This window comes from Hemitrygon akajei, chromosome 22 (genome assembly GCF_048418815.1).
Source record: "Hemitrygon akajei chromosome 22, sHemAka1.3, whole genome shotgun sequence".
Lineage (NCBI taxonomy): Eukaryota > Metazoa > Chordata > Chondrichthyes > Myliobatiformes > Dasyatidae > Hemitrygon > Hemitrygon akajei.
The window spans coordinates 57,853,498-57,874,948 of NC_133145.1; the positions used below are offsets into that span (position 1 = coordinate 57,853,498).

A 21,451-nucleotide genomic window follows, 5' to 3' on the forward strand; every position below is an offset into this window, starting at 1 on the left:
ATCACAAGTCCTGGTTATGCGACCACTGACGCCAGGCAGACAATCTCCGAAGGGTATTGATAATGGATGGGATCACCCGTCTTGTAAAGACACTGCCCGGAAGACGGCAATGGCAAATCTCTTCTGTAGCAAAATTTGCCAAGAACGATCATGGTCATGGAAAGACAGAGATCACCCACGTCGTACAACACAGCACTTAATGAATGAATGTGATCCCCAGTTTGGGGGGGGGGGGGGTGGTGTGAGAATAGAGAGGAGTTATGCGGCTGTGAGAAGTAGTTTCTCATTAATGATGTTGTATTTTTTTCTTGGAAGTTACTGCAAGAAAATGTATGTTAAGATGGTATATATGGTAAATGTATGTACTTGGATAATCAGCTTACTTTGTATTTTAAAATGGGTTAATGAGATTGCTTTGTGCTAGCATTGACCCAACGGGTCAAATGGCCATCTATCTTGTAAGGAACTATCAATGGATCATTCCATTTGCTGTCTATCCAACCAGTCTGATGCCTTTTTCACAATCAGCCACTTTGCCACTTTATGGAGTCATCTGTTTAATCACAGTCTCCATGCAAGCCCCTGCCTCTGTCCTGGGTGAATCGTGCAGATGCAATCATAAGGAAGACGTGAGAGTGTCTCTACTTTCTGAGAAAGTTAAAGAGTGTTGGCTTGTCACGGAACTAACAAACTCCCACAGATGGACTGTTGAAAGTGCCTGAACGGTTGTATCGTTGTCTACCACAGCGACCGGAACGCACAGGAACACAATACCTCCCTCCCCACCATCTACAGGAGTCGCCGCCTGCAAAGCGATCCGGGTTTTGCCATCCTCTCACACCTTCCACCGGCCAGGAGGTACAGAAGCCTGAAGTCCCGCACCAGCAGGTTCAAGAACAGCAACTTCCCCTCAACCATTTGATTCTTGAATCAACTGGTACAGCCCCAATTATTACCGGACAGTAACACTGTGAGCATTTGGGACTACAGTGGACTTTGTGGGTCTTTTTTCCCTCTCTAATTATGTTCCTTCTAGTAAAGTTAGTCTCTAATTTGTTTATTTTTCTTGTCAATGTTGTTTGTCTGACACTAGGCTGCTGCAAGTAAGATTTTTTTCAATGCACCTATTATACATGTACTTGGCAGTGAACGTGACTTTAACTTGTCAGCAGTAGAGCGGGAACACTAGCGCCAGCTGTTTGGCCACATCTGGGTCCAGCGGGTCGCTATCGGTTCCTCGACCATCACCTCGAGCTGGGGAAACGTTGAAGGGCTGTTTCTTTGACGGAGAGTCAGCAGCAATTATAATGGGCTGAATGGCCTGCCTATTTAAATGAAACATAGTTCCTGTGTGTTGCTTCACCTCTCCTTCCTCTGTCCAGGGTGGGAGACCTCGCGCTGGGCCTGGTCTGCATTCTGCTGCTCGTCCTGCTGAGGCTGATGAAGGGGAGTCTGCCGGCGAAGCCGAGGGAGCGGCCGCTGAACCGGCTGTGCCACACCATCGTCAGCTTCACCGCCACCGGTCCGTGAGTCCGCGACTCGTGGGGAATGGGGCGTTGCTGGGGGGCTGTCTGTTCGGAGTTGCCCGTCAGACCCTGGTTGAGGGGTGAGCTTTCTTCCTGGGATTGCCCCGTGCTGGGGGGCTCAACAGATGAGAGTCTGCAACTTGCTGATGTGGTGATGCCTCCATCTTTATATCCTCTTAAAGTTGTGGCGCTGGTTTTTAGGGTGGTTGAGAAGGCGTTGGCCTTTATTTGTCAGGGGGTTAAGTTCACGAGGTAATGCTGCAGCTCTTTAAAGAGAAAATGCACAACTCTGGTTAGACGACATTTGGAGTATTGTGTTCAGCTCTGGTCGCCCCATTATGTGGAAGCCTCAGAGAGGGTGCAGAGAAGATTTACCAGGATGCTGCCTGGATCAGAGAGGGTGCAGAGGAGATTCACCAGGATGCTGTCTGGATTAGAGAGGGTGCAGAGGAGATTCACCAGGATGCTGTCTGGATTAGAGAGGGTACAGAGAAGGTTTACCAGGATGCTGCCTGGATCAGAGAGGGTGCAGAGAAGATTTACCAGGAAGCTGCCTGGATCAGAGAGGGTGCAGAGAAGATTTACCAGGATGCTGCCTGGATTAGAGAGTGTGCAGAGAAGGTTTACCAGGATGCTGCCTGGATCAGAGAGGGTGCAGAGAAGGTTTACCAGGATGCTGCCTGGATTAGAGAGGGTGCAGAGAAGATTTACCAGGATGCTGCCTGGATTAGAGAGCATGTCTTGGGATAGACTGAGTGAGCCAGGGCTTTTCTCTGGAGCTAAAGGAAGATGAGATGCGACTTGTTAGAGGTGTACAAGGTGAGGTGCCTGGCTTTTCTCCAGGGTGGAAATGGGCATCTTCTTTCCCTAGAGAGTGGTGGGTGTGTGGAGCAAACTGCCGGGGTGGAGATTGAGGCAGATATACAGTGGATTCCTGATTAATTGGGACACGTCGGGACCGGTACATTTTGGCGCAGTAAGTGTCTGTCCTAATTAGCCCAAGTTTCATGGAAATGGTTAGAAAGGTACAGAAAAGACAAACAGTAATAAACTATGTATTTAAATGAAATACAGAACAAATTAGTTCCTGTGTTAGTTCCTAATACTTAAGAATGGAGGAATTCATCAAAGTTCCTAGTACTTATCAACAGAGGAGTTCATCCATGTTGTGTTCTTTTGACTGTAAATGAACAAAATCAGCGTAGACACCTGGTGCAGATAACGGACTGTCTTCATACAGTCCTATCGATGACCATATCCTCCAAATCTTCATTTTCATTGTAACATTCAAGACAATTGTCAATACCTTCAAATCCTTAGTAGGTTCTAACTTGCTGAAGCAGAGAAGTAATTTAATTTTCATTCCCGGCTGTTTCTGGCATCTCCGAGCCTGAGTGCTTGAAACTAGCGTGAGCAAAACGGTTCTGAATTGTCTCTCTGCTTATTTCTTACCAACTATCAGTGACAAAGTTCGAAGGGAATCCTGGCTATTCTCTTGATCAGTTTTTGTTCATTTAGAGTTGTCCCAAATAAGCAGCTGTCCCGATTAACCGATGGGCCAATTAACCAGAATCCACTGTATTAGGGATATTAAAAATTATATTTAAGAATCGCGTGAATATGGTAGAATGAAAAATGGAGGGCTACGTGGGAGAGAAGTGCTAGGTTGCTCCTGAAGTAGGTTGAAAGGTTGGCCGAAGGGCCAGTACAGAGCTGTAATGTTCCAAGTTTTATGTCTGCGAGGTGGAGTTTTGGCCACAGAGAGACGCGAGGCTGCAGATGCTGGAATTTGGGGCAATGCACAGCCTGCTCGTGTTGCTCTAGCTTTTCATTCATTGCTTTCTGTTCCAAGCACCCTGTCGCTGGGCAGGAGCCTGACCTGATTTGCCATTTGTGTCCCCAGGGGCAGCCCTGGGGGAACCAGTTCTGTGTCTGAGCAATTCTTGCGAGTGCAGTATCTCGGCCTGCGTTGCTAATCCCGGTCTGCGTTACACGAGCCTGGCTATCAGTGGTGTGGCCAGCGTCGCTCCCCTGCGCATCCTAGAGCCCTGGGTTCAACCCTGACTTCCGTCGTTGCCTTTGTGGAGTTTGCACGCTCCCCGTGGGTTTCCCTGGCTCCTCCCACGACCCAGGAGTGTGTGGGTGGGTAGATTAGTTGGATACTGTTAGTTGCCCCCCCAGGTGGGAGGGTGGGTGGCAGAACAGGGGCATGAAGTCACAACGGAGCAGCGGGATCGTTCTGAGTTGGCACGCAGCTCGATGGGGTACAAGCCAGCCCACCTGCTGCTCGGAACTGGCACTGTTACTCCCCGAGGTCTGGCAGCCAGAAATATTTGGAGATGCAGCGCAGTATCAGGCCCCTCCTCTTCCAACGAGACCACGTCACCCAACTGCACCCATGTGACCAATAAACCCATACACCTTCAGAACGTGGGTGGAACGAGGGCCGCTGGCACCATAATAATGTTCTGCCAACTGCTTCGCTACTGCGGCACCCCCCCTCCCCATTGCCGTGGGATTTCTGAACGGCCCTCAACCCTGACCTTACAATTCCTTAGTTAAATATTTATTATTGTAACTGGTAAATGTTTTTGTGTACTACGACAAAACGCGGAACCTCACGCCGCTACTTGTGAAAGATACCGTTGCCCCTGGCCTAACGCTCGCATCCTTCGGCAGCCCGGAATGCTGTGGTGGTGGTGGCGGCCAGCCTGGTCGCCCTCTGCTTCGAGAGTCGGTGTTGGCACGTGTTCACCCTGACGGGAGCAATGGCTCGGGGTCTCCCGCGTTTCCGATTTCCACCCTTTCCCCAGGCGGAGACGAACGGCACGGAATGCTTCGCGGAGATTGTCCGGGTGAGTGTCCCTCTCCACTCCTGGCCGGATCAGAAGCGGCAGGAAGATGGAGAGGATGCAGGGAAAGTTTACGAGGATGTCGCTGGGACTTGGGAGCCTGAGATATGGGGGAAGGTTTGTTCTCTGGAGGGTGGGAGAATGAGGGAAGAGTTGACGGAGATGTACAAAATTATGAGGGAATAGAGGGTAAATGCCAACAGGCTTTTTCTACTGAGGTTGGGTGAGGTTAGATCTAAAGGTCATGGGTTAAGTGTGAAAGGTAAAACATTTGAGGGGAATGTGAGGAGGTTATTCACTGAGTGGAGTTGCCGGCAGAAGGTAGATTGCAGCATTTAAGATGTCAGAATGTGGATAGGAGAGGTATGGAGGGCCACTGTCCAGGGACCAGGCAGAATGATGAATGAGCCAAGAGGGCTGCCTTTGCTCTATGACACTAAAACCAGCTCCATGGTGGAGCATGGGGGCCTGAGTGAAGTCTGACTGTACAGTTCGGTCTGTGTGCCTGACTGTGATTAATTTATTATTGTAGCGTGCAGTCCACGCAGATCATTTTAAAACCTTGGTACGTTAAGGTGGTAGAGGGGAAATGCAGTAACAGAACACAATTCAGTGTTGCGTTTAGAGAGCGAGAGCGCAGTGCGGGTAGGCAGTGTGGTACAGGAGCTATGAGTAGGTCAAGAGTCACCATTGCCATACGAGGGGTCCATTCAAACTCTTGTAAGAGTGGGTTCGAATCCTTTATTGAATCTGGTGGTCTGTTTTAAGTTTTTGTATCTTCTCCTGATTTTTGGGGAGTGGGGGGGGCACGAAGAGAGAATGTTGGGGCAGGAGGAGTTTTTCTGTCAGCTATTTTCCCGAGGCAGCGGGAACTGTGAGCGGAGTCACAGGAAGGGAGGCTGGTTACTTGTGATTGGCTGAGCAGTGTCTACGGTTACTTGTGATTGGCTGAGCAGTGTCCACGGTTACTAGTGGTCATGGGCAGAATGTTTGTCGTTCCAAGCCGTGATTGCCCAAGTCCACAAGAAGCTGTGGGCGCAGCCCAGCCAATCACAAGAAGCTGTGGGCGCAACCCAGCCAATCACAAGAAGCTGTGGGCGCAGCCCAGACAATCACAAGAAGCTGTGGGCGCAGCCCAGCCTATCACAAGTAACTGTGGGCACAGCCCAGCCAATCACAAGAAGCTGTGGGCGCAGCCCAGCCAATCACAAGTAACCGTGTAATCACAAGCCAATGTGTCTGTCATTCCAAGAGGGTGATGCATCTCAATAGGATACTTTCTATGGTATATCTATAAAAGTTGGTAATGGTTAAGAGATGTGCTGAATTTCTGTTATTTATTTATTGAAATACCTTTTGGCCCTATGAGTTACACTGCCCAGCAACCCCCGATCTAAACCTGGCCTAATCACGGGACAATTTACAAATACCAGTTAACCTACCAACACAGCCTTTGGACTGTGGGAGGAAACTGGAGCTCCCAGAGGAAAGCCACGCGGTCACGGGGAGAACGTACAAACTCCTTACAGGCAGCGGTGGGAATTGAACCCGGGTCACTGGTACTGTGAAGCGTTGTTCTAACCACTACAGTACCATACCACTGGCCCTTGGCCTTCTGAGGAAATACAGGTGTTGGTGAGTGTTTCTTGGCCGTAGCGTCGAGGTGGTTGAAACAGGACGGGCTACCTGTGCACAGTAGAACCAGGCTGCCCAGCACCGGATCAATAGAGCTGTGACTCTCTCTGGGTGATTAACTAGTCCATTATTCCCTACCGCATATATTTCAGAAAATTAGGTTAACACAGTGGCACAGTTGGTAGGGACATTTTCTCAAAATACCAGAGACCCGGTTCAATCCTGCCCTCGGGCGCTGTCTGTGTGGAGTTTGCACGTTCTCCCAGTGTTCTGGTTCCCTCCCCCGTCCCAAAAGCATGCCAGTTGCTGGGCCAGTTAGCCTCTAATAAAGTTCAAAGTAAATCTATTACCACAGTCCATGTATATATCACTATATACAACCCTGAGTTTTAGTTTTCTTGCGGGCATTCACAGTAAGTCCAGGACAAACAATAGAATCAATGAAAGACTCTCCCCATCAGCAACCAACGTGTGAAAGACAAACTGAAAAAACAAAGGGAAAAGGGAGGAATTGTAGTAAATATCGAGATCAGAAGATGAGGCGTCCTTGAAAGTGCCCTGGGGATCTGGGCGGATGATGAAACTACACTGGGATTGATGTTGGTCAGTGTGAAGGGTAAACCAGGGATTCTGCAGCTGCTGGAAATCCGGACCAACACACACGGTGCTGGAGGAACTCAGCAGGTCAGGCAGCGTCTACGGAGAGGAGTGAACTGTCGACGTTTTGGGCCGAGACCCTGTATCAGGTCAGTGTAAATGGTGCTTGATGGCAGGCGTGGGTCGAAAGGTTTGTTTCCGTTCTGTAAGAGTCGATGCTTAAAGAGAGAGAGAAAAAGTATGGAATTATTCTGTTTTATCTGGGTCAGAGGAAGAATTGCAAGTGTTTGAGATGGTGTTGAGTTTATTGTTTCTGTAAATGCCGGCAAGCAAGTTAACTTTTAGGTGGTATTGTGTCTGCTAACTTGTACAGACTTCGATAAAAGTTTACCTTGACGCAGCGACTGATCTAGCACTCTTGGTCTTCTCAGGACTTCGGAGCGGGGTTGGCTGTGGTGCCTCTGGTGGGATTTCTGGAGAGCATAGCGATTGCCAAAGCTTTCGGTGAGTGATCGCTGTCTGTATCCCTCTGTCCCCGGCACATCCTACCCCTAACGATTTGTGCCCCCCCCCCCCCCCCAGACCTCTGAGCTACTTCAGAGTAACTAACAGTAAAACTCTTTCTCTCTCCCCCCAGATTCTGAGGGGAATGCCCGGGGTGGGGTCTGATTACACTGGCTGCTTTACTGAGGCAGTGAAGCTCCCCTGAATTTAAGCCATCCATCCTAACCGTGCACTTAGGCCCAGAACCACTGTGAATCTCTCCCGACTGCTCCCTTCCCCTCCCAGATCTGTTTCCTGGAGAGTCTCGGGTTCCCGGTTGGACGCTGACCGTGTGGGTAAGTTTGCCACGCAGCCCTGATCTGACCCCAGCGTGGACGGAGGCTCCCTGGCCTGCACCTCCTTGCCACTGACCTGCTGACAGATCGCTTCTTGTATTTCAGCCACTCAGAACGGATACAGGATCGACCCAAATCAAGAGCTGATTGCCATCGGTAAGGGGGTGTGGGACAGCGGGGAGCTTGTTCTCCGTGCTCGCAGCTTCCCCAGACCCTGAGTGCTGTAACCAGCCGAGGTGGGGAGAAGGTTGGACGCAGCTGTTTGGGTCCTACTGCCTGTAGCCCAAGGCGAGGGACTATGTCTGTGTGTGTCTGTCTGTCTGTCCCAAAACCAGCCTCCATATCTGTGCACGTGCACAAGTTCTAGTGCATCTTGTGTACCTGTGTGTGTCTGTCCCATGGGCGACGTGTGGTGCTCTCTCTCTCTCTCCCCCCCTCCCCCTCTCTCCCTCTCCCTCCTTCTCACCCCCCACCCAAACATTGCTCCTTGATTCTGCAGTGTTTCATCTTCACCTTCTCTCTGCCCTCCCTCCCATGTTTCTCTGGAGCCCACGGACTGGTGTGGAAATGGGGGAGGATTAAGTCTCACATTAGGTAGGATTCCGGGGCCACTTCCAATCCCAGAAAATGCTCGGCACAGAAGACTATTCGCCCCACGTCCCTGGTTGTGTATGATCAGCCATGATCACCGTGAATGGCGGTGCTGGCTAGAAGGGCCGAATGACCCACTCCTGCACCTATTGTCTATTGTTGTTCAGAGTAATCCCCGTTCCCAACCGTGTCAGCCTTGGCCAAGTCTCCACTGCTCCCTTGGGCTGTGAGACAGGAGTCCCCGTCTTCTGGCAACACTGCCCAGGGGGCTTGGTGAGGTGGCTTTGGGTTTCTGTTTGGAATTTGGTCTCCATTCTGCCTATTGTTCGTGTAGTGATCGACATGTCGTCCACCCCCGTCCCAGAACAGACGTCTGACCCACGGCTTTGGCCCCCGACCCAGAACAGACGTCTGACCCACGGCTTTGGCCTCCCGACCCAGAACAGACGTCTGACCCACGGCTTTGGCCCCCGTCCCAGAACAGACGTCTGACCCACGGTTTTGGCCCCCGACCCGGAACAGACGTCTGACCCACGGCTTTGGCCCCCGTCCCGGAACAGACGTCTGACCCACGGCTTTGGCCCCCGACCCAGAACAGACGTCTGACCCACGGCTTTGGCCCCCGTCCCAGAACGGACGTCTGACCCACGGCTTTGGCCCCCGACCCAGAACAGACGTCTGACCCACGGCTTTGGCCCCCGTCCCAGAACAGACGTCTGACCCACGGCTTTGGCCCCCGACCCAGAACAGACGTCTGACCCACGGCTTTGGCCCCCGACCCAGAACAGACGTCTGACCCACGGCTTTGGCCCCCGTCCCGGAACAGACGTCTGACCCACGGCTTTGGCCCCCGACCCAGAACAGACGTCTGACCCACGGCTTTGGCCCCCGTCCCAGAACAGACGTCTGACCCACGGCTTTGGCCCCCGTCCCAGAACAGACGTCTGACCCACGGCTTTGGCCCCCGTCCCGGAACAGACGTCTGACCCACGGCTTTGGCCCCCCGACCCAGAACAGACGTCTGACCCACGGCTTTGGCCCCCGTCCCGGAACAGACGTCTGACCCACGGCTTTGGCCCCCCGACCCAGAACAGACGTCTGACCCACGGCTTTGGCCCCCGTCCCGGAACGGACGTCTGACCCACGGCTTTGGCCCCCGACCCAGAACAGACGTCTGACCCACGGCTTTGGCCCTTGCCTCACTCCTCCTCTTGTTTTCAGGCAGTACAAACATCCTGGGCTCCTTTGTCTCGTCCTTCCCCGTGACTGGAAGCTTTGGCAGGTAAGCACGCTGTTGGGATTGATGCCGACGAGTTGGTTGCAGAACGGGTTGGTTGATGGGGGCGAGGTGGTGGTGCGGTTCCTGGAATTCAGAGTCCAGAGTTCGAGCCCTGGAGTCTGAGATCCCGTCCTCACCCTGGAGTCTGGGGTCCCACCGTTGCTGAACCCTGGGGTCGATACCACAGATCAAAGCCTGAAGGACAATCAGAAGCTGAGGCCCGATGGTTAAAGCGAATCCACCGGAGAGGTCAGAGGCCTAGTGGCTGCGAGTGTGCTTCAGGCCTGTCCCTGGGTTGGGCCAGTACACAGGATCTGAAAAAGCTGCTGAGGGTGTAAACTCGGCTGGCTCCATCATGGGCACAACCCTCCCCAGCATCAAGGACACCTTCGAACGGTGATGCCTCAAAAAGCCGTCATCCATCAAGGAGGGCCCCCATCTCCCAGGATGTGCCCCCTCCTCTTTGCCAGCATCAGGGTGGAGCCTGGCTCAGCGATTCGTCCCCTCTGCTGTCAGAGATCTGAATGGTCCGTGAACCCTTGGGCACTACTTTGCTCTCTTTTTACACTATTTTTTAAAAGATTTCTCTTTGTAACTTTTAGTAATTTATTTATGTACTGCTGTCAGAGAACAGCCAGTGTCCTGACATGCCAAACGCCAGTGATAAATCTGATTCTGATTTTGACCTTGGGGGGGGGGGGGGGGGGGAAAGATGCCTCGTACTCGTATAAACTTCAGTTGGGGATCGTTTCCGTCAACTACCCCCCAACCTCTGAAACACTTTAAAAGGCTTTGCTTCCGACAAATCGGATTCCAATTCTAATGGCTGATCTTTGCCTCCTCCCAGGACTGCAGTGAACTCTCAGACGGGGGTGTGCAGCCCCGCTGGCGGGATAGTGACTGGTAGGTAATGGCCGTTTCGACCGTCAGCGTTGGAGTGGCTTCCCTCCCCGTGACCTGAAGTATAATCTGCTTCATTTCACCTTGGGGACAGAGGGCCGAATAGGCCCCTCCGTCCCTCGAGCCACGCACCGCCCAACAAACTTGATTCAACCCTAACCTAATCACAGGACAATTTACAGCATCCATTTCACCTACCCGGTACGTCTTTGGACTGTGGGAGGAAACCGGGATTGGGGGGGGAATCCCAGGATGTGTAGCGCCTCCCTACAGAACGGCGTCGGAATTGAACTCCGAACTCTGGAATGTTATTGAGCCGCGCTAACCGCTATGCTAACATGGCGTTCAAACGCACCCACCTGTGATGGCTGGGAATAGGTCCTGGATTAACAACGGGAAGCCGCTATGCTCACCCCGATGCCACCATCGTTTCTTTGACCCTTTCCAAGAGAATCCGCGGTGAGACAAAGGGACACGGGTCTGAATCAAAACTGCCATCTAAATCAGGAGGCTTCTTCCCCCCTTCCCACCCCCCTCCCCATTGGGTTGGAGTCCTTCAAAGGAACCCCCTTTTAATTTGCATTTTGCACGGTGTTTTATTAATTTTCCGGCTGGACCCGTGGTAACCGGTCTCCAATGAAAGGAAGTGAAGTGTGGATATCGGTGGGTTTCGGGGGAGTGTGGTGACAGATACCCCCGTGAGTGGGTATCAGTTATGGTTGTTGCGTGGACCAGGATGCAGTGAAAAGCTTCTCGTGCACACTGTTCATACCGATCAGATCATTACCCAGTGCACCGAGCCAGAACAGGGTAAAATAATTTATTGCGCTACAGCGTTGAATAGGCCCTTTTGGGTCTTGCCACCCAGCAACTCCTGATTTAGCCCTAGACGAATCGGGGGCAATTTACAATGACTGACCGGTACATCTTGGGAGGAAACCGGAGCACCTGGAGGGAACCCACGCGGTCACGGGGTGAGAGGGTACCAACTCCTTACAGAAGGCGGCGGGACGTTGCAGAATGAAGTGTGAAAGCTTCTGAAACAGTTCCCGGCGCGGGCAAACGAACAAACGAAAGATCAGGAGGAGGGAGATGGTGAGGCCGAGAGCCCGTCTTATTCTGTGATGTGCCGAATTGTGCCCGTGACTCTCTGCAGTTCCCCGTGAGCGCGTGTCGCTGTGCCAAGCTGGGGAGCTTCCAGACGGAATGCTTTCTGTAGTGCTTTGATAAAACTCGGTAGGGGTCGACAGGGACCTGCCCAATTTCATCTGCCTCCTGAGGAGGTAGAAGCAGTGGAGCTTTTTGGCTGTGATGTCAGTGTGGTTGGACCAGGACACACTACTGGTGATAATGTACTCCAGGCACTTGAAGCTCTCAACTTTAACAGGAGTAAATTGGTTTATTATTGTTTTGCATCCCATCCATACAGATTATTTCATCACGTTAGGTAAGGTACGAGGCATAAGATGTATAGGAGCAGAATTAGGCCATTTGGCCCATCGAGTCTTCTCCACCATTCCATCATGGCTGATCCAATTCCCCCTCAGCCCCGATTCCCTGCCTTCTCCCCGTAACCCTTCATGCCGTGACCAATCAGCAGCCTGTTAACCACGTCATTGCGTTGAGGTGGTACAAGGGAAAAGCAATAACAATGTGGGATGAAGTGTTACGGGGTTAGGGTTGTGTCGACCGACGGTAAGGAAGTAAGTTGTGAGGGTCAAGGTTCCATCTGTGGTCAGTGGTCTTCCAATAGAACGCCGTACTTTATTTGGAGTTACAGCGCGGTAACAGGCCCTCCTTGGTCCAATGAGCTCACACCACCAAATTACACTCGTGACCAGCTAACCTGTGTAACTTTTGGGATGTGGGAGTGGACGGGAGCATCTGGGGGAAACCCACGTGGTCACGGGGAGAACATAGGATCTCCTGTGTTAGAATTGAACCCGGGTCGCTGGTGCTGTAATAAGGCGCTAAAGTGCCGCCCTGTTGACGCTTTGGGAGTTACTGTGGGGCTGGCCTTGCGCTGTGACGGTGACTGTCGGCTTGTGTTCCCAGGAATCATCGTGCTGCTGTCCCTGGCCTTTCTCACTCCACTCTTCTTCTACGTCCCGAAGGCAGCCCTGGCGGCCGTCATCATCTGCGCGGTCTCCAGCGTCTTCGACCTCCGCATTCTCGTCACGCTTTGGAGAGTGAACAGTAGGTAATGGGGTCCGGCCGGGGTTGAAGTTCCCCCATCGCCACCCACTTTGCGGTGTTTTTTTTGTGTGTCGTGTCTGCTCCCAGATTCCGGGCGAGCCGTAGATCAGCTGCTCATCCCAAAGTGCTGGAGGAACTCAGCAGGTTAGGCAGAATCTACGGAGAAGAAAGAGTGGTTGACGTTTCGGGAAAAGCTCCTTCATTGTCCCGAAGCATCGACTGTTTATTCCTCTCCATAGACGCTGCCTGACCTGCTGAGTTCCTCCAGCATTTTGTGGTATGTTTTGCTCTGGATTTCCAACATTGGCTGAATCTCTTGTTCATGGTCAGCTGCTCATCCTGGTGGGGTTGTTAGTTCGAACCCTGAGCCAGACACAAAATCACACCTCAGAGTCTGGACCTTTCAGATGAGCTGTCCCCACGGCAACCCTGCGATGCTGGATCCTGGTCATAGAGCACAACAGCACAAACAGGCCCTTCAGCCCATCTAACCTGTACTGAATTATTACGCTGCCTAATCACATCGACCTGCACCCAGACCACAGACCTCCGTAACCCTCCCATCCATATACTAATCCAAACTTCTCTTAAGTGTTGAAATCGAACCTGTATCCTCCACTTCCACTGGCAGCTCGTTCCTCACCCTCACCACCCTCTGAATAAGTTCTCCCTCAGGCTCCCTGTAAATATTTCACCTTTTACCCTTAACCCATGACCTCTGGCTCTAGTCTCACCCAGCCTCAGTGGGAAAAGCCTGCTTGCATTTACCCTATTTTTACCACTCATAATTTTTTTTATACTTCTATCAGATCTCCCCTCATTCTCCTATGCTCCAGTTCTGGCTAATGGCTGTTTCAGGATCAATTTCACTGCTGAATTTTTAGTATCCATCAGCTTCAGTAATCCGTACTGGATCCTGACCTTGGGCCCTGTCTGTGTGGAGTTTGCACGCTCTCTGGCGACTGCGTGTAACTGGTGAGTTCCGCGTGCTTTGCTGCCCCCATCCTGACATCCCGAGCACGTGCTGGGTCCGTTTACAGCGGCAGCGTTAAGTGATTGCCTTGGCGTCACTGGGGGATTGGCAGGTCGTCAGAGGTCATGTGGGAGTGAGTGGGAAATGAGTGTGGGGGGGGGAGGGAGGGAGAAAGGTAGCAGGAACTCGATGGGCCGAATGCCTTCCAATTATAGTGTGAGAAATCGTTAAAGATTACATTGAAACAGAGAGGGAAATGCGTCATTTGCATCGAAATTCGAGATGCGTTGGGCGAGTCTGCAAGCGTTGCCTGGCTTCTCCTGCCAACATTAGCATGTCCTTAAACTTAACCCGCACATGGTTTTGGAATGTAGGAAGAAGCCACAGCACCCGGAGGAAACCCACGTGGTCATGGGGAAAACCTGCAAACTCCTCACAGACAGACGCGGGATTTGAACCCCCGATCTCGCAGCTGTGGCTGCGACAGCATTACATTAACTCTTACTCTACCGTGCTGTCCCAGTGTCACAAAAGCTTCCACAAATGGCAAAAATTCAGCCAGGTCTTTCCAGAACAGCAGAATTACACTTACGAAATATTCAGTGACGGTAAATATTTTGGGATGGTCCAGTGTTACACGGACTCTATATGGAAAGGCAGGTCTCGTGGCATTAACTCTCTGGTATAGACTGAGAAACAGGGGTGTGGCTGCCCTCTTGTGGCTGCATGTGGGAATGCCACCTCTTCGCACCTTGTCAAACTTTCACTGTAACCAGCTTTGTGCTGGGGCCACCAAATCACGCCCTGTCTTCTGTTCTTCCCAGAGCTGGATCTGCTGCCATTCCTAGCATCATTCCTGGGCTGTTTTTGGGAAATCCAGTATGGAATTCTGGCTGGAATTGCATTGTCTGGGATTATTCTGCTTTACAACGTTGCCAGACCAGAGATCAAGGTAATGATGGTGCTCGAGTCATGGTTATAAATGTGCCGGGCCTGCCCGTTATGAATAAGGATGTTTTGGAGCTGCCTCTTCCTTTTAGTATAGTTGGGTACGATGGCTAGCATGAAGAGAATGGCCTGAAGGGCATCTTTCAGTAGTCTGTGGCACTAGCTGTTTACTATTGTTGGAACCTAATGTCTAGCTGCAAAAACTAATACAAAATCAAAACAAAACAATTACTGCTACACCACGGGGTTGTTATACTTGAATGACGCACCCTCAGCTCCAGTGAAATGTTCACTACACCCTCGGACTGCCAGCTATAGCAGCCAAGTGTGTGAATTTAATCTGGTTTAGGACACAGTAGCACCAGCAATGTTCCATCTAATTTATTTTGTAAACAGCTGCGTGGACCAACCATTTCTCTGAGCAGGAATTTTCTTACACGGCCTGGAAACTGCGCGGCACTTTAAAGGTTTTGTTTTTGTAATGCACACATCAGACAAACACCAACCACGACTCCCAACACAAGTAAACGAGGTCAGGCAGTCGAAACAACTGCTAGGCAAGATGGCAAAAGGAAAATGTTTTGACTAGATGGCGTCAGCGTTCAGTGGGCTGGTGGTTTATTAACAAAGAGCTGCTGACTTCCATTCTGTGTTTGTTGTCGCAATTTAAAACTAACTTGAAACACTGACAATGTAAACCATGGTACTGAAAAACGTCGTCTCATTTTTACTGTGCACTGTACCAGCAGTTATGGTCGAAATGACAATAAAAGTTGACTTGACTTGACATTGAGGCTCTAAAATGTTTCAAAATAAAGCTCGTATGTTTATTACTTAGAAAAGTTATGGATTATATTCATTAATATAATTATTTCACAATTATATTAACATAGATTTGAAAATTACAATTGACGTTATATAAACCAGAATTCCAGTTGTGCGGTGGGAAAGGCTTTGTGCATGGGAACGTTTCAGTTGCTACGCAGTTGCGCACACGAGCGGCTTAGAACAGTGAGCATCACACAACACTGTACCCTGACTACAGTTTAAATTCCAGACTTTGCTGACTTTCTGGTTGGATGTTCTTCAATTAGACCACTCTTGGAATGGATGCAGGGATCTGTTCTGGGACTCCTGCTCTTGGTCATTTTTATAAATGGGTGAGGAAGCAATAGAGTGGTTTAGCAAGTTTCCAGATGACATGAAGGTTGGTGGAGTTGTGGATAAATTGTTGTAGGTTGCCAAGGGACATCGACAGAGCTGGGCTGAGAAGTGGCAGATGGAGTTCAATTCAGAAAAGTGATTCACTTTGGCGGGTCAAACTGGAAGGCGGAGTACAGGGAGCAGTGCTGGAGAAACAGAGGGATCTTGTGGTCCACGTCCATAGGTCCCTCAAAATTGCCACGCAAGTCGATAGGTGTAAGGTGTTAAGTATGGTGTGTTGGCTTTCGTTAATCCGGGGATTGAGTTGAAGAGCTGCGAGGGAAGGGGCCACTCTCGGTCCACGATAGAGACACATATCAGAATCAGGTTTATCGTCACGAAATTTGTTTTGTTTTTGTGGCAGCAGTACGGTGCAATACATAAAACTACCACAGTACCGAGCAAAAGTTGTAGGCACCCCAGCGATTAATAATGTGCCTAAGACTTTTGCACAGTACTGTAGATATTATATAAACTCTCCAGTGAGCCTGTCAAGAATTCGGAGTGTTGGGAATCAAAGGCTCCGTGAGTTACGGAGAAACATTGCAAACACCCGCTGAGCCAGTCCTGGTTTTGTTCAGTACTGTAGATATTATATGGTTTTATAAACCTCCCAGTGACCCTGTTGGGAATCAGAGGCTCTGTGAGTTACGGAGAAACATTGCAAACACCCGCTGAGCCATCCGGATACCAGAATGTCCGGGGGTGGATAATCGGAGCTTTTTTACAACCCTTCCTCTCCAGACAGGCTGCTTACTGCTGACGCCTCAGCAAGCCGTACTGAGGAGTGTCACCTCCGCAGCCACTATTTTGCAGGAGCTGCTGATCTTTCGAGATCCAGCACGGTAACGGGCTCTCCGGCCCAACGAGTCCACGTGCCCAGTTACACCCGTGTGACTAAGTAACCCTACTAACCGGACGTCTTTGTAATGCGGGAGGAAACCCGCGTGGTCACAGGGAGAGCGTACAAACGCCTTAACAACAGTGGAGGGAACGGAGCAACACACACAAGATGCTGGAGGAACTCAGCAGGCCAGGCAGCGTCTATGGCAAAGAGTACAGACGACGTTTTGGGCCGAAACCCTTCAGCAGGACACCCAATAACCCCAGGTTGCATTACTGGTGATGCGTCCCAGTGCACACCCGGTTCATTAAGCCAAGTGGAGTCGGACCAGGCCAGATTAGAGTGGCTCCACTACCCTATCTGCCACAGCTCAACATACCTCTCCACACTAAACTCCACAACCTTGCCTCTCCCAGCCCTACCCTTAAACCTAATCCTAATGTCCAAGGGGGCGGCACACCCCCACTAACCCCAGGCGCACCCTGATTAACCCTTGCCACACCACCACAAACCCGATGACTTGTGTGAGGAGGAGGAAGAGCCAGTAAGGCAAGTTGGACCTGGTTAATGAAGGCGTGGGCCAGATCAAAGTGGCGGGGCTGCGTGGCACTGAAACTCGAGTGAAGAGAGCAGGAAGCACAAGAGGGATGATTTTCCCACTGCCCGCGTATTCTCAACCAAGTTGTCCTGCTGAAGGGTCTCGGCCTGAAACACTGACTGTGCTTTTTTCCACAGTCCTGCTGAGTCCCCCCCAGCATTTTGAGTGTGATGCTCGGATTCCCAGCATCTGCAGATTTTCTCCCGGTTGTGGAGGGAGCTGAGCCCGGGTTGCCGGCACTGCTAACCGCTACGCTTTTGATCCGCTCATCTCGAGGTGGGCCACTGCTCCTCGCATCCTAACTCTCCTCCTGCTGTGTCCCAGGTGGCTGATTACGGTCCGGTGGTGCTGCAGTTGCGGAGTGGGCTGAGCTTCCCTGCTGCCGAGTACGTCCGTGACCTGCTGCATCGACAGGCGCTGGAAGGTGAGTGCGAGTCCCGTTAGCCCCGAACCGACTGGCCGGCCTCCCTCCCTAGTCGCACGTTCCCCGGTCCTGCGTTGTCACGGGTGTGAAGAAAAGGAACCCTGCCTCACGGGGAGACCTGCAGGTCGATTACAGAGCGTCGAGAAGGTAACTCAACCACGTCCCCTGGACGTCAGTGATTACACGGCAGGCCTACTGCCGTCTATGACATAAATGCCCTTTGGAGGGGGGGAAATATGGTATTGAGTTAGGGTTGGTGTAAATGGTACAGGCAGGGTGTCCGTCACAGGAGAAGCCCTCCCCACCACTGAGCATGGCCACGAGAGAGCAGTCTCCATCATCAATAACCCCCACCATCCGGCCTTGCTCTCTTCTCACTGCTGCCATCAGGAAGGAGGTTCAGGACCCTCAGGACCCACACCACCCTGCCAGGTTCAGGAACAGTTATGACCCCTCGACCATCAGGCTCCCGAGCCAGCGTGGGTAACTTCACTCACCGCAACACCGAACTCATTCCACCACCTGCAGACTCACCCTCAAGGCTCTACAACTCGTGGTCTCTATTTGTTTGTTTGTTTTTACACAGTTTGTTGTCTTTTATACATTGGTTGTTTGTCCGTCTTGTGTGTGGTTTTTCATTGTTTTTATTTATTTGTATCTACTGTGAATGCCCACAGGAAATGAATCTCAGGGTGGTATATGGTGAAATGAACTTTGAAATGGGTGGTTGATAGGGCAGAGGTGATGAGCCTGCGTGTGGTGGGATCTGCAGCTAGGACCACGAGCCATCGCAGCAGCACGAGACCATTTAACCCATCGAGATTGCTCGGCCGTTTGATCGTGGCTGATTTATATTCCATCTGAACCCCATTCTCCTGCCTTCTCTCCGTAACCTTTCACGCCCTGAATAATTGAGAACCTATCAAGCTCCACTTTAAATATGTCCAATGACTCGGCCTCGGCAGCAGTCTGTGGCAGTGAGCTCCCCAGATTCCCCCCCCCCCCCCCCCCCCCGGTAAAGAAGTTGCTTCTCATCTCTGTCCTCTTATTCTGAGGCTGTACACTTTGGTTCCAGACTCTCCCAGTATTGGAAACGTCTTCTCCATGTTCACTCTAGGTAGGTCTTTTAATATTCGGTCGGTTTCAATGAGATCCCTCGTTATTTTTCTGAACTGCAGTGAGTGCAGGCCCATTAAACCTTTGGGGCCATTCATGTGAAACCTCCCTGTCGACTCTCTCCAACGTCGGCACATCCTTCCTCAGATTTGGAGCCTAAAACTGCCCATAATACCCCAAACGCAGTCTGACCAAAGCCTTGGCATCACATCGTTGCTCTTTCTTTCCAGCCCTCTCGCTGTGGGAGTGAACTGTGGCGCTGGACCGATTCCCTGTGTAAAGGTGCAGGCAGGTTGGGAGTGGACGTCTGTTTGTCTGGAACGGGTTGGGGAGAGGAATAGCCGGGGATCGGACAGAGGTACTGATCGATCTGAGCTCTTTGTCACAGTGATGTGGGCCAGAGTGAGTGAGGGACGATGAGAGGTGACTTGATAGAGGCGTACCATGTGATACGTAGATCGAGTGGACAACCAGAGACCTTTCCCGGTGGGAAAGGGCTAATCCAGCAGGCGGTTGGGGGAGTGTAACGAGGGGAGGTCAGAGGTGGGGTTTCTATGTAGTGAGTGTGTGGAAGCTCTGGTAGAGGCAGATTCACTGAAGACATTCGGGAAACCTCAATAGGCACGTGGATGATGGAAAATAGAGGGTGATGTACGAGGGATTGATCTTTAGAGTAGCTTACGAGGTCAGCACAACATCATGGGCAGAAGCGCCTCACTTGTGCTGTTCTTTCTGAAGAATTGGACTTGGCAGGGAAGGCAGGTCTCCAGGTTACGAATTATAGTCCATTTCAGTCAAGAACACAGGTCTAGGTTAACCAAAGGGAACTTGACGCCCTTGCAGTTTAATAGTCTGTGCTGCTCCTTAAGGAAACACGTTTAAAGGCGTTTAAAGATTAGTTTTATTTGTCACAAGTACCTCGAAACATCAAAGCGTACAGTGAAATGTTTGTGTCAATGATCAACACAATCAGAGATGTGCTGGTGTCGCCACCTTAGCCTCCCCACAGTGCATCCTGACTCCCCTTTGGCGTGTGGGAGGAGACCCACACGGTCGCTGGGAGAAGGTACAAGCTCCTTACAGACGGTGGCAGGAATTGAACCCCAGACTTGGAGCAGGCGTGGTAATGGTCTGTGCTAACTGCTGCACTACCGTTCCGTGGATCCAGGGACTGGCCTCACATCTTTGAGGCCCTCTGATGGTCGGGGCCAACCGTGGGGACTGTGTCCTAGCCGTCTACGTGATCCACAAGCCAGGGCAGAACGATATGGAGAGCGAGCTGTTGCCCGCACAGCAGGCTCCCCCTCCAAGCAGCTGATAAACGTAGGACTGCCTTGGGGGCTTCAGCTCTGGAGTCTTATTCCCGAGGCCTCCCCCATGAGTGGGTAGAGCCACAAGGCACCGGAGGTTGGAGGTCGGAGGTCAGAACTTTCCTTTCCCTAGGCGAGCTGCCGACCACGGCCGACAAGCCCCATCTGCCCAAAGCATCTGGTTTTAAGGTGCCAGTAACCTGCTTTTGCCCCTTTTCTCTGGTCAGTAGAGAGGGTTCTGCTGTGCTTCTTAGCCACACACGAAGGCCAGGAGCTGGGTTTGGTTGTCGGAGACTATTTGAGGCACGCGCCCCCGGCTATGACAACCTCACGGAATCTTCATAACCGCAGGAGAAATGAGTGAGTTTTTACATGATCCGCCTGTGGTTTTTGGAGCAGTAACAGGATTGCTTTAACTTTCAGCCTCTCCTCCCCGCTCAGCCATCCTGGACTGCGTTCACGTCAGCAGTATCGACTACACGACCGTCAACAGCCTGCGAGAGCTAATCCTGACGTTCCAGCACCAGAACCTCTCCCTGCTGCTCTGTAACCTGCGGGTACGTCTTCACAATTACGGTGTTTCAACCTCCTGAATTTAATCTTGATGGGCACTCCAGGCCCTGTTCCTGAAATCTCCACCATCGACCCCTTCATTGTTATTTCACTCCTTCGATGCGCTCTATAAGACCGTCACCAGTACTTGTGTCTGTAGCTCCACACCAAATTCATCAACACGGCACCGAGCTCCCTTTTATTTTGCCCAAATATAAGCATCTTGTTTTTTTTAAATAAAGTGCTTCTCTAACTTTTGGTAATTTCTTTCCCCTTCCCCCTTCTCGCTTTTTCCATTCCCGATTTTGATTCCCTTCTCTCCTGCTCATTGCCCCCTTCCTTCCCTTTCTCCCATGGTCCACTGTCCTCTATCAGATCCCTCCTTCAACTCTTCACTTTCTCCACCTATCATCTCCCGGCTTCTTACTTCATCACCCACCACACCTACCTAACTTCCTTCTCACCTGCTCTTGCCTATCACCTGCCATCTTGTGCTCATTCCCCTTCCCCCTCCCACCTTATTCTGGCTTCTACCCCCTTCCTTCCAGCCCTGATGTGGGTCTCGGCCCAAAACATGGATTGTTTATTCCCCTCCGTAGATGTTGCCCGACTTGCTGAGTTCCTCAGCATTTGGTGTGTGTTGTTCCAGATTTCCGGCATCTGCAGAGCCTCCTGTGTTTATAACCTGTTCTGTGTCTCGCTTAGCCCAAGACCTTGTTGATTCTGGCGTCAGCAGAGATCGAAGGACTGAGATACTTTGACAGCACCGAGGCAGCGATGTGTCACCTGCAGGGTAACTCTGTCTTCATTCACGATTACCGTCTGCTGCTGTAGGGCTGGACTTCGCCTGGCCAGCTTGTGCACCTCCCCCCTTCGCCCCACCCATTTCTGGCTGCTGCCCCCTTCCTTTCCAGTCCTGATGCCCTCAGCGGAAACTTGGATTGTGTATTCCCGTGTGTGCTGGACAGGATAAACTAAACTGAAGTTAACAGAATACCAGACTTTGGGGGACAATGTCACCTGCCGTAGTTTTAGATTAGATCAGATTCAACTTTATTGTCGTTGTGC

General features: G+C 51.4%; 1 protein-coding gene across 2 annotated transcripts in view; it reads left to right on the plus strand.

Annotated features, from left to right (window-relative positions):
- Positions 1 to 21,451, plus strand: part of slc26a11 (solute carrier family 26 member 11) — a 39,756-nt gene that overhangs the window by 15,811 nt on the left and 2,494 nt on the right. For both annotated transcript variants that reach the window (XM_073026332.1, XM_073026334.1), the window contains exons 6-16: positions 1,383 to 1,522; positions 4,206 to 4,381; positions 7,042 to 7,114; positions 7,555 to 7,605; positions 9,262 to 9,322; positions 10,167 to 10,222; positions 12,275 to 12,415; positions 14,213 to 14,340; positions 17,306 to 17,405; positions 20,255 to 20,388; positions 21,089 to 21,176. In XM_073026332.1, the coding sequence (XP_072882433.1) occupies positions 1,383 to 1,522; positions 4,206 to 4,381; positions 7,042 to 7,114; positions 7,555 to 7,605; positions 9,262 to 9,322; positions 10,167 to 10,222; positions 12,275 to 12,415; positions 14,213 to 14,340; positions 17,306 to 17,405; positions 20,255 to 20,388; positions 21,089 to 21,176 (1,148 nt within the window). The remainder of the gene's footprint in view (positions 1 to 1,382; positions 1,523 to 4,205; positions 4,382 to 7,041; positions 7,115 to 7,554; positions 7,606 to 9,261; positions 9,323 to 10,166; positions 10,223 to 12,274; positions 12,416 to 14,212; positions 14,341 to 17,305; positions 17,406 to 20,254; positions 20,389 to 21,088; positions 21,177 to 21,451) is intronic.